Genomic DNA, 13,001 nt, shown 5'->3' with positions numbered 1-13,001 from the left:
TGGCATCTACCTGTGTTACTAAACACCTACCTGTGTAACCTACCTGTAAACACCTAACTCTACCATCTACCTGTAAACACCTACCTGTGTCACCTATCTGTGTTACTAAAACACCTACCTGTGGCATCTACCTGTGTTACATACCTGTGGCACCTACCTGTAAACTACCTCTGCCACCTACCTATGTCACCTACCTCTGCCACCTACCCGTGTCACCTACCCGTGTTGCCCACCTGTGGCACTGACCTGTCACCTACCTGTGTCACCCACCTGTGGCACCTACCTGTGGCACCCACCTGTGCCAGCCACCTGTGGCACCTACCTGTGGCACCCACCTGTGGCACCTACCTGTGGCACCCACCTGTGGCACCTACCTGTGGCACCCACCTGTGTCACCTACCTGTGTTACTAAACACCTACCTGTGTTACTAAACACCTACCTGTGTTACTAAACACCTACCTGTGGCATCTACCTGTGTTACTAAACACCTACCTGTGTCACCTACCTGTGTTACTAAACACCTACCTGTGTTACTAAACACCTACCTGTGGTATCTACCTGTGTTACTAAACACCTACCTGTGTCACCTACCTGTGTTACTAAACACCTACCTGTGTTACTAAACACCTACCTGTGGCATCTACCTGTGTTACTAAACACCTACCTGTGTCACCTACCTGTGTTACTAAACACCTACCTGTGGTATCTACCTGTGTTACTAAACACCTACCTGTGTCACCTACCTGTGTTACTAAACACCTACCTGTGTTACTAAACACCTACCTGTGGCATCTACCTGTGTTACTAAACACCTACCTGTGGCATCTACCTGTGTTACTAAACACCTACCTGTGTCACCTACCTGTGTTACTAAACACCTACCTGTGTCACCTACCTGTGTTACTAAACACCTACGTGTGGCATCTACCTGTGTTACTAAACACCTACCTGTGTAACCTACCTGTAAACACCTAACTCTACCATCTACCTGTAAACACCTACCTGTGTCACCTATCTGTGTTACTAAAACACCTACCTGTGGCATCTACCTGTGTTACATACCTGTGGCACCTACCTGTAAACTACCTCTGCCACCTACCTATGTCACCTACCTCTGCCACCTACCCGTGTCACCTACCCGTGTTGCCCACCTGTGGCACTGACCTGTCACCTACCTGTGTCACCCACCTGTGGCACCTACCTGTGGCACCCACCTGTGCCAGCCACCTGTGGCACCTACCTGTGGCACGGTGTTGAGCTGTCCGGTGTTCAGGCCCGGGCGAAGTGGCAGACCTCTCACGGGAAGCTTCCATCGGCCGCTCAGGACTTGGTTATGGGGATCGAACAAGTCCAGCTTGGTCCAACCACAAGAGGACAAGTGCTGAACCTCCTGACCGTAGGGATTGAACCCGCCGGCTGCCTGCAGCTCCATGACCAGAGTGATGGAGGACCCGGGCCGCACCCTGCAAACAGAAACCGGACTCATTAAATGAGATGAGAGACGTGGGAGGAATCAGCCGGTCAGAAATGTGCGATATCAGGAGACGCCTCCAATCCCTAGAGGGGGCGATGATGAGCTCAATCCCAATTACATACGAGGGGGTAATGGCCTGATCTGAGCCTCACATGTGACAATGAGAGGAAGAGAAGGTGCCCAACTAGATGGTTACCACAAGGCCACCGATAATCACCACCCCTCCCCCATTATCTCTCCCACTATGACATCATAATGGGGCAGAAAACAGACATTTAGGGTGGATTCATCACAGATAATGAAATCTCATTTCTTTAGCTCACCTGGAGGATAAACTGTATATAATAATCATCTTGTCCTTCTAGGGAGGAGATCCAACACGGATACAATCAAGACACACATTGTGCAGCACAATCATTTGTTGTGGACCCAGAAAATGGCGGTCTCATTAAATGCAGCACATCTGTAGGGAGGAAGCCCCCCGGGTTCGGGTTGTTTGCCAGGCGTGTTGGAATTTCAATGATATTATGCAGAAGATCTCATTGGAGAAGTTCTCCCAGGAAATCCTGAAGGACCTCAGAGAAGATTCTCCTCCGATCCTCCTCCGAGAAGATTGTCCTGAGATCGCCGATCCTCCGAGGAGAAGATTGTCCTGGGATCGCCGATCCTCCTCCGAGGAGAAGATTGTCCTGGGATCGCCAATCCTCCTCCGAGAAGAAGATTGCCCTGGGATCGCCAATCCTCCTCCGAGAAGAAGATTGTCCTGGGATCACCAATCCTCCTCCGAGAAGATTGTCCTGGGATCGCCAATCCTCCTCCGAGGAGAAGATTGTCCTGGGATCGCCAATCCTCCTCCGAGAAGAAGATTGTCCTGGGATCGCCAATCCTCCTCCGAGGAGAAGATTGTCCTGGGATCGCCAATCCTCCTCCGAGGAGAAGATTGCCCTGGGATCACCGATCCTCCGAGAAGAAGATTGCCCTGGGATCGCCGATCATCCGAGAAGAAGATTGCCCTGGGATCGCCGATCCTCCGAGAAGATTGCCCTGGGATCGCCAATCCTCCTCCGAGGAGAAGATTGTCCTGGGATCGCCAATCCTCCTCCGAGAAGAAGATTGTCCTGGGATCACAGATCCTCCGAGAAGAAGATTGCCCTGGGATCGCCGATCATCCGAGAAGAAGATTGTCCTGGGATCACCAATCCTCCTCCGAGAAGATTGTCCTGGGATCGCCAATCCTCCTCCGAGAAAAAGATTGTCCTGGGATCGCCAATCCTCCTCCGAGGAGAAGATTGCCCTGGGATCACCGATCCTCCGAGAAGAAGATTGCCCTGGGATCGCCGATCATCCGAGAAGAAGATTGCCCTGGGATCGCCGATCCTCCGAGAAGATTGTCCTGGGATCGCCAATCCTCCTCCGAGAAGAAGATTGTCCTGGGATCACCGATCCTCCGAGGAGAAGATTGTCCTGGGATCTCCAATCCTCCGAGAAGATTGTCCTGGGATCGCCGATCCTCCGAGGAGAAGATTGTCCTGGGATCGCCGATCCTCCTCCGAGGAGAAGATTGCCCTGGGATCGCCAATCCTCCTCCGAGAAGAAGATTGCCCTGGGATCGCCAATCCTCCTCCGAGAAGAAGATTGTCCTGGGATCACCAATCCTCCTCCAAGAAGATTGTCCTGGGATCGCCAATCCTCCTCCGAGGAGAAGATTGTCCTGGGATCGCCAATCCTCCTCCGAGAAGAAGATTGTCCTGGGATCGCCAATCCTCCTCCGAGAAGAAGATTGTCCTGGGATCGCCAATCCTCCTCCGAGGAGAAGATTGTCCTGGGATCGCCAATCCTCCTCCGAGAAGAAGATTGTCCTGGGATCGCCGATCCTCCTCCGAGGAGAAGATTGCCCTGGGATCGCCAATCCTCCTCCGAGAAGAAGATTGCCCTGGGATCGCCAATCCTCCTCCGAGAAGAAGATTGTCCTGGGATCACCAATCCTCCTCCGAGAAGATTGTCCTGGGATCGCCAATCCTCCTCCGAGGAGAAGATTGTCCTGGGATCGCCAATCCTCCTCCGAGAAGAAGATTGTCCTGGGATCGCCAATCCTCCTCCGAGAAGAAGATTGTCCTGGGATCGCCAATCCTCCTCCGAGGAGAAGATTGTCCTGGGATCGCCAATCCTCCTCCGAGGAGAAGATTGTCCTGGGATCGCCAATCCTCCTCCGAGAAGAAGATTGTCCTGGGATCACAGATCCTCCGAGAAGAAGATTGCCCTGGGATCGCCGATCATCCGAGAAGAAGATTGTCCTGGGATCACCAATCCTCCTCCGAGAAGATTGTCCTGGGATCGCCAATCCTCCTCCGAGGAGAAGATTGCCCTGGGATCGCCAATCCTCCTCCGAGAAAAAGATTGTCCTGGGATCGCCAATCCTCCTCCGAGGAGAAGATTGCCCTGGGATCACCGATCCTCCGAGAAGAAGATTGCCCTGGGATCGCCGATCATCCGAGAAGAAGATTGCCCTGGGATCGCCGATCCTCCGAGAAGATTGTCCTGGGATCGCCAATCCTCCTCCGAGAAGATTGTCCTGGGATCACCGATCCTCCGAGGAGAAGATTGTCCTGGGATCTCCAATCCTCCGAGAAGATTGTCCTGGGATCACCGATCATCCGAGAAGAAGATTGCCCTGGGATCGCCGATCCTCCGAGGAGAAGATTGTCCTGGGATCTCCAATCCTCCGAGAAAATTCTCCTGGGATCGCCGATCCTCCGAGGAGAAGATTGTCCTGGGATCTCCGATCCTCCGAGGAGATTGTCCTGGGATCGCCGATCCTCCGAGGAGAAGATTGTCCTGGGATCGCCGATCCTCAGAGGAGAAGATTGTCCTGGGATCTCCAATCCTCCGAGAAGATTGTCCTGGGATCTCCAATCCTCCGAGAAGATTGTCCTGGGATCTCCGATCCTCCGAGAAGAAGATTGTCCTGGGATCGCCGATCCTCCGAGGAGAAGATTGTCCTGGGATCGCCGATCCTCCGAGGAGAAGCTTGCCCTGGGATCACCGATCCTCCTCCGAGAAGATTGTCCTGAGATCGCCGATCCTCCGAGGAGAAGATTGCCCTGGGATCACCGATCCTCCGAGAAGAAGATTGCCCTGGGATCGCCGATCATCCGAGAAGAAGATTGCCCTGGGATCGCCGATCCTCCGAGAAGATTGTCCTGGGATCGCCAATCCTTCTCCGAGAAGAAGATTGTCCTGGGATCGCCGATCATCCGAGAAGAAGATTGCCCTGGGATTGCCAATCCTCCGAGGAGAAGATTGTCCTGGGATCTCCAATCCTCCGAGAAGATTGTCCTGGGATCTCCGATCCTCCGAGGAGAAGATTGCCCTGGGATCGCCGATCCTCCGAGGAGAAGATTGTCCTGGGATCGCCGATCCTCCGAGGAGAAGATTGTCCTGGGATCGCCGATCCTCCGAGGAGAAGATTGCCCTGGGATCGCCGATCCTCCGAGGAGAAGATTGCCCTGGGATCGCCGATCCTCCGAGGAGAAGCTTGCCCTGGGATCGCCAATCCTCCTCCGAGAAGAAGATTGTCCTGGGATCTCCGATCATCCGAGAAGAAAATTGCCCTGGGATCGCCGATCCTCCGAGGAGAAGATTGTCCTGGGATCTCCAATCCTCAGAGAAGATTGTCCTGGGATCTCCGATCCTCCGAGAAGATTGTCCTGGGATCTCCGATCCTCCGAGAAGAAGATTGCCCTGGGATCACCGATCCTCCGAGAAGATTGCCCTGGGATCGCCGATCATCCGAGAATAAGATTGCCCTGGGATCGCCGATCCTTCGAGAAGATTGTCCTGGGATCGCCAATCCTCCTCCGAGAAGAAGATTGTCCTGGGATCGCCAATCCTCCGAGGAGAAGATTGTCCTGGGATCTCCAATCCTCCGAGAAGATTGTCCTGGGATCTCCGATCCTCCGAGAAGAAGATTGTCCTGGGATCGCCAATCCTCCTCCGAGAAGATTGCCCTGGGATCGCCCATCCTCCGAGGAGAAGATTGCCCTGGGATTGCCGATCCTCCGAGGAGAAGATTGTCCTGGGATTGCCGATCCTCCGAGGAGAAGATTGCCCTGGGATCGCCGATCCTCCGAGGAGAAGCTTGCCCTGGGATCACCGATCCTCCGAGAAGATTGTCCTGGGATCGCCGATCCTCCGAGGAGAAGATTGCCCTGGGATATCCGATCCTCCGAGGAGAAGATTGCCCTGGGATCGCCGATCCTCCCCTGAGAAGATTGTCCTGAGATCGCCGATCCTCCGAGGAGAAGCTTGCCCTGGGATCACCGATCCTCCGAGGAGAAGATTGTCCTGGGATCGCCGATCCTCCCCTGAGAAGATTGTCCTGAGATCGCCGATCCTCCTCCGAGAAGATTGTCCTGGTATCGCCGATCCTCCGAGGAGAAGATTGCCCTGGGATCGCCGATCCTCCGAGGAGAAGCTTGCCCTGGGATCACCGATCCTCCGAGAAGATTGTCCTGGGATCGCCGATCCTCCGAGGAGAAGATTGCCCTGGGATATCCGATCCTCCGAGGAGAAGATTGCCCTGGGATCGCCGATCCTCCCCTGAGAAGATTGTCCTGAGATCGCCGATCCTCCGAGGAGAAGCTTGCCCTGGGATCACCGATCCTCCGAGGAGAAGATTGTCCTGGGATCGCCGATCCTCCCCTGAGAAGATTGTCCTGGGCTCGCCGATCCTCCTCCGAGAAGATTGTCCTGGTATCGCCGATCCTCCTCCGAGAAGATTGTCCTGGGATCACCAATCCTCCGAGGAGAAGATTGTCCAGGGATCGCCGATCCTCCGAGGAGAAGATTGTCCAGGGATCGCCGATCCTCCGAGGAGAAGATTGTCCAGGGATCGCCGATCCTCCGAGGAGAAGATTGTCCTGGGATCGCCGATCCTCCGAGGAGAAGATTGTCCTGGGATCTCCGATCCTCCGAGAAGAAGATTGTCCTGGGATCACCGATCCTCCGAGAAGATTGCCCTGGGATCGCCGATCATCCGAGAATAAGATTGCCCTGGGATCGCCGATCCTTCGAGAAGATTGTCCTGGGATCGCCAATCCTCCTCCGAGAAGAAGATTGTCCTGGGATCGCCAATCCTCCGAGGAGAAGATTGTCCTGGGATCTCCAATCCTCCGAGAAGATTGTCCTGGGATCTCCGATCCTCCGAGAAGAAGATTGTCCTGGGATCGCCAATCCTCCTCCGAGAAGATTGCCCTGGGATCGCCCATCCTCCGAGGAGAAGATTGCCCTGGGATTGCCGATCCTCCGAGGAGAAGATTGTCCTGGGATTGCCGATCCTCCGAGGAGAAGATTGCCCTGGGATCGCCCATCCTCCGAGGAGAAGCTTGCCCTGGGATCACCGATCCTCCGAGAAGATTGTCCTGGGATCGCCGATCCTCCGAGGAGAAGATTGCCCTGGGATATCCGATCCTCCGAGGAGAAGATTGCCCTGGGATCGCCGATCCTCCCCTGAGAAGATTGTCCTGAGATCGCCGATCCTCCGAGGAGAAGCTTGCCCGTGGATCACCGATCCTCCGAGGAGAAGATTGTCCTGGGATCGCCGATCCTCCCCTGAGAAGATTGTCCTGAGATCGCCGATCCTCCTCCGAGAAGATTGTCCTGGTATCGCCGATCCTCCGAGGAGAAGATTGCCCTGGGATCGCCGATCCTCCGAGGAGAAGCTTGCCCTGGGATCACCGATCCTCCGAGAAGATTGTCCTGGGATCGCCGATCCTCCGAGGAGAAGATTGCCCTGGGATATCCGATCCTCCGAGGAGAAGATTGCCCTGGGATCGCCGATCCTCCCCTGAGAAGATTGTCCTGAGATCGCCGATCCTCCGAGGAGAAGCTTGCCCTGGGATCACCGATCCTCCGAGGAGAAGATTGTCCTGGGATCGCCGATCCTCCCCTGAGAAGATTGTCCTGGGCTCGCCGATCCTCCTCCGAGAAGATTGTCCTGGTATCGCCGATCCTCCTCCGAGAAGATTGTCCTGGGATCACCAATCCTCCGAGGAGAAGATTGTCCAGGGATCGCCGATCCTCCGAGGAGAAGATTGTCCAGGGATCGCCGATCCTCCGAGGAGAAGATTGTCCAGGGATCGCCGATCCTCCGAGGAGAAGATTGTCCTGGGATCGCCGATCCTCCGAGGAGAAGATTGTCCTGAGATCGCCGATCCTCCGAGGAGAAGATTGTCCTGGGATCGCCGATCCTCAGAGGAGAAGATTGTCCTGGGATCGCCGATCCTCCGAGGAGAAGATTGCCCTGGGATCGCCGATCCTCCGAGGAGAAGATTGCCCTGGGATCGCCGATCCTCCGAGGAGAAGCTTGCCCTGGGATCGCCAATCCTCCTCCGAGAAGAAGATTGTCCTGGGATCTCCGATCATCCGAGAAGAAAATTGCCCTGGGATCGCCGATCCTCCGAGGAGAAGATTGTCCTGGGATCTCCAATCCTCAGAGAAGATTGTCCTGGGATCTCCGATCCTCCGAGAAGATTGTCCTGGGATCTCCGATCCTCCGAGAAGAAGATTGCCCTGGGATCACCGATCCTCCGAGAAGATTGCCCTGGGATCGCCGATCATCCGAGAATAAGATTGCCCTGGGATCGCCGATCCTTCGAGAAGATTGTCCTGGGATCGCCAATCCTCCTCCGAGAAGAAGATTGTCCTGGGATCGCCAATCCTCCGAGGAGAAGATTGTCCTGGGATCTCCAATCCTCCGAGAAGATTGTCCTGGGATCTCCGATCCTCCGAGAAGAAGATTGTCCTGGGATCGCCAATCCTCCTCCGAGAAGATTGCCCTGGGATCGCCCATCCTCCGAGGAGAAGATTGCCCTGGGATTGCCGATCCTCCGAGGAGAAGATTGTCCTGGGATTGCCGATCCTCCGAGGAGAAGATTGCCCTGGGATCGCCGATCCTCCGAGGAGAAGCTTGCCCTGGGATCACCGATCCTCCGAGAAGATTGTCCTGGGATCGCCGATCCTCCGAGGAGAAGATTGCCCTGGGATATCCGATCCTCCGAGGAGAAGATTGCCCTGGGATCGCCGATCCTCCCCTGAGAAGATTGTCCTGAGATCGCCGATCCTCCGAGGAGAAGCTTGCCCTGGGATCACCGATCCTCCGAGGAGAAGATTGTCCTGGGATCGCCGATCCTCCCCTGAGAAGATTGTCCTGAGATCGCCGATCCTCCTCCGAGAAGATTGTCCTGGTATCGCCGATCCTCCGAGGAGAAGATTGCCCTGGGATCGCCGATCCTCCGAGGAGAAGCTTGCCCTGGGATCACCGATCCTCCGAGAAGATTGTCCTGGGATCGCCGATCCTCCGAGGAGAAGATTGCCCTGGGATATCCGATCCTCCGAGGAGAAGATTGCCCTGGGATCGCCGATCCTCCCCTGAGAAGATTGTCCTGAGATCGCCGATCCTCCGAGGAGAAGCTTGCCCTGGGATCACCGATCCCCCGAGGAGAAGATTGTCCTGGGATCGCCGATCCTCCCCTGAGAAGATTGTCCTGGGCTCGCCGATCCTCCTCCGAGAAGATTGTCCTGGTATCGCCGATCCTCCGAGGAGAAGATTGTCCTGGGATCACCAATCCTCCGAGGAGAAGATTGTCCAGGGATCGCCGATCCTCCGAGGAGAAGATTGTCCAGGGATCGCCGATCCTCCGAGGAGAAGATTGTCCAGGGATCGCCGATCCTCCGAGGAGAAGATTGTCCTGGGATCGCCGATCCTCCGAGGAGAAGATTGTCCTGGGATCTCCGATCCTCCGAGAAGAAGATTGTCCTGGGATCACCGATCCTCCGAGAAGATTGCCCTGGGATCGCCGATCATCCGAGAATAAGATTGCCCTGGGATCGCCGATCCTTCGAGAAGATTGTCCTGGGATCGCCAATCCTCCTCCGAGAAGAAGATTGTCCTGGGATCGCCAATCCTCCGAGGAGAAGATTGTCCTGGGATCTCCAATCCTCCGAGAAGATTGTCCTGGGATCTCCGATCCTCCGAGAAGAAGATTGTCCTGGGATCGCCAATCCTCCTCCGAGAAGATTGCCCTGGGATCGCCCATCCTCCGAGGAGAAGATTGCCCTGGGATTGCCGATCCTCCGAGGAGAAGATTGTCCTGGGATTGCCGATCCTCCGAGGAGAAGATTGCCCTGGGATCGCCCATCCTCCGAGGAGAAGCTTGCCCTGGGATCACCGATCCTCCGAGAAGATTGTCCTGGGATCGCCGATCCTCCGAGGAGAAGATTGCCCTGGGATATCCGATCCTCCGAGGAGAAGATTGCCCTGGGATCGCCGATCCTCCCCTGAGAAGATTGTCCTGAGATCGCCGATCCTCCGAGGAGAAGCTTGCCCGTGGATCACCGATCCTCCGAGGAGAAGATTGTCCTGGGATCGCCGATCCTCCCCTGAGAAGATTGTCCTGAGATCGCCGATCCTCCTCCGAGAAGATTGTCCTGGTATCGCCGATCCTCCGAGGAGAAGATTGCCCTGGGATCGCCGATCCTCCGAGGAGAAGCTTGCCCTGGGATCACCGATCCTCCGAGAAGATTGTCCTGGGATCGCCGATCCTCCGAGGAGAAGATTGCCCTGGGATATCCGATCCTCCGAGGAGAAGATTGCCCTGGGATCGCCGATCCTCCCCTGAGAAGATTGTCCTGAGATCGCCGATCCTCCGAGGAGAAGCTTGCCCTGGGATCACCGATCCTCCGAGGAGAAGATTGTCCTGGGATCGCCGATCCTCCCCTGAGAAGATTGTCCTGGGCTCGCCGATCCTCCTCCGAGAAGATTGTCCTGGTATCGCCGATCCTCCTCCGAGAAGATTGTCCTGGGATCACCAATCCTCCGAGGAGAAGATTGTCCAGGGATCGCCGATCCTCCGAGGAGAAGATTGTCCAGGGATCGCCGATCCTCCGAGGAGAAGATTGTCCAGGGATCGCCGATCCTCCGAGGAGAAGATTGTCCTGGGATCGCCGATCCTCCGAGGAGAAGATTGTCCTGAGATCGCCGATCCTCCGAGGAGAAGATTGTCCTGGGATCGCCGATCCTCAGAGGAGAAGATTGTCCTGGGATCGCCGATCCTCCGAGGAGAAGATTGCCCTGGGATCGCCGATCCTCCGAGGAGAAGATTGTCCTGGGATCGCCGATCCGAGAAGAAGATTGCCCTGGGATCGCCGATCCTCCGAGGAGAAGATTGTCCTGGGATCGCCGAACCTCCGAGGAGAGGATTGCCCTGGGATCGCCGATCCTCCGAGGAGAAGATTGTCCTGGGCTCGCCGATCCTCCGAGAAGAAGATTGTCCTGGGATCGCCGATCCTCCTCCGAGAAGATTGTCCTGGGATCTCCGATCCTCCGAGAAGATTGTCCTGGGATTGCCGATCCTCCGAGGAGATCTTTGGGATATTATGATCTATGGAACCCTAAGAGGTCATAAGGTCACAAGGGGGTTCCTATTAGAAAACAAGTTGCATTTCCAGGGTCACAAATGTTTTTTTGCTGCACATGATCGGTGTGTGTTATGGTTGTAGATGTCGATCGCTCCCCTTGTGGGGGATATAAAAGAATGACACGGCGCCCATTCACACCAGCAGCGGCACATCACACTCTTTACTGCTTGTATTTGAACAAACTTTATTGACACTGTACACTGTTGTGAATGGGAATATGATCTGCCCCCAAGTGAACACACATCCCGCTCCCCTAGGGGGAGATATTGAGCTTTCATTATCATATGGGGGTTTCTCTGCCTGTCAGAATGGGGGGGGGTCACATTTGCTTCTCAGGTGAAGTCTCACTCCATGTGCTGTAGCAGAATAAAATTAATTTGGCTTCTTAATTAGCAATGTATAATAACTGGAGAATCCAGCAGGGGGCAGCGGGGCCCCTCGTAGGGCTGAGATAGGAGGGAAGACCACTGAGGGCCCCGGCGGGGAGTCATCAGGAAACGTTTGTTTTGGGCGGAGCGACCCATTAAAATAAATTCAGACTCTATTCATCGGCTCTGCTTCCTCTAGTGGCGGCTCCGTTCATCGGCTCTGCTTCCTCTAGTGGTGGCTCCATTCATCGGCTCTGCTTCCTCTAGTGGTGGCTCCGTTCATCGGCTCTGCTTCCTTTAGCAGCGGCTCCGTTCATCGGCTCTGTTTCCTCTAGTGGTGGCTCCATTCATCGGCTCTGCTTCCTCTAGTGGCGGCTCCGTTCATCGGCTCTGCTTCCTTTAGCGGCGGCTCCGTTCATCGGCTCTGTTTCCTCTAGTGGTGGCTCCATTCATCGGCTCTGTTTCCTCTAGTGGCGGCTCCATTCATCGGTTCTGCTTCCTCTAGCGGCGGCTCCATTCATCGGCTCTGTTTCCTCTAGCGGCGGCTCCGTTCATCGGCTGTTTCCACTAGCGGCGGCTCCATTCATCGGCTCTGTTTCCTCTAGCGGCGGCTCCATTCATCGGCTCTGTTTCCTCTAGCGGCGGCTCCATTCATCTGCTCTGTTTCCTCTAGCGGCGGCTCCGTTCATCGGCTCTGTTTCCTCTAGTGGTGGCTCCATTCATCGGCTCTGCTTCCTCTAGTGGCGGCTCCGTTCATCGGCTCTGTTTCCTCTAGTGGCGGCTCCATTCATCGGTTCTGCTTCCTCTAGCGGCGGCTCCATTCATCGGCTCTGTTTCCTCTAGCGGCGACTCCGTTCATCGGCTGTTTCCACTAGCGGCGGCTCCGTTCATCGTCTGTTTCCTCTAGCGGCGGCTCCATTCATCGGCGCTGTTTCCTCTAGCGGCGGCTCCATTCATCGGCGCTGTTTCCTCTAGCGGCGGCTCCATTCATCGGCTCTGTTTCCTCTAGCGGCGGCTCCGTTCATCGGTTCTGTTTCCACTAGTGGCGGCTCCATTCATCGGCTCTGCTTCCTCTAGTGGTGGCTCCATTCATCGGCTCTGTTTCCTCTAGCGGCGGCTCCGTTCATCGGCTCTGTTTCCACAAGTGGCGGCTCCATTCATCGGCTCTGCTTCCACTAGTGGCGGCTCCGTTCATCGGCTCTGTTTCCTTTAGCGGCAGCTCCGTTCATCGGCTCTGTTTCCTTTAGCGGCGGCTCCGTTCATCGGCTCTGTTTCCACTAGTGGTGGCTCCATTCATCGGCTCTGCTTCCTTTAATGCCGGCTCTGTTCTTCGCACTAATGCTCGGAGATGACCCGCGATCTGGGCTTGCTGACCCGCCATCTCAGCACAAGACATGGCGGGCCACATCGGAGGGCGCCGCAGGCCAGCGGTTGGGCACCCCTGATCTAAGCTGTTGCTATTTACTACAGGTCCCCTGGTGGGGGAGAGGGCACATTGCATGAAGACGCCATTTTTTTCACCCATTCCTTTGTTACTTCTGTGGACTATTATTATTGTTTGCTTGAAAACATCATTGAAGAACTGTGTATATAAACACTGAGCACCCGCACTTATATATATATATATATATATATATATTTTTTTTTATATAGCATTATTGAGCACTTGCATTATATTTGG

At 55.3% G+C, this 13,001-nt stretch overlaps 1 protein-coding gene across 2 annotated transcripts in view; it reads right to left on the bottom strand.

The window, feature by feature from the left end:
- The window catches only part of CCDC17 (coiled-coil domain containing 17), a 103,561-nt gene that overhangs the window by 14,053 nt on the left and 76,507 nt on the right, over positions 1-13,001 (bottom strand). For both annotated transcript variants that reach the window (XM_077450801.1, XM_077450802.1), the window contains exon 13: positions 1,242-1,464. In XM_077450801.1, coding sequence (XP_077306927.1) covers positions 1,242-1,464 — 223 coding nt within the window. The remainder of the gene's footprint in view (positions 1-1,241; positions 1,465-13,001) is intronic.

Source organism: Lithobates pipiens, unplaced genomic scaffold (genome assembly GCF_037356315.1).
Source record: "Lithobates pipiens isolate NorthernLeopardFrog02 unplaced genomic scaffold, aLitPip1_a1.2 Scaffold_23, whole genome shotgun sequence".
Lineage (NCBI taxonomy): Eukaryota > Metazoa > Chordata > Amphibia > Anura > Ranidae > Lithobates > Lithobates pipiens.
This window is presented reverse-complemented; position numbering and strand designations above follow the sequence as displayed.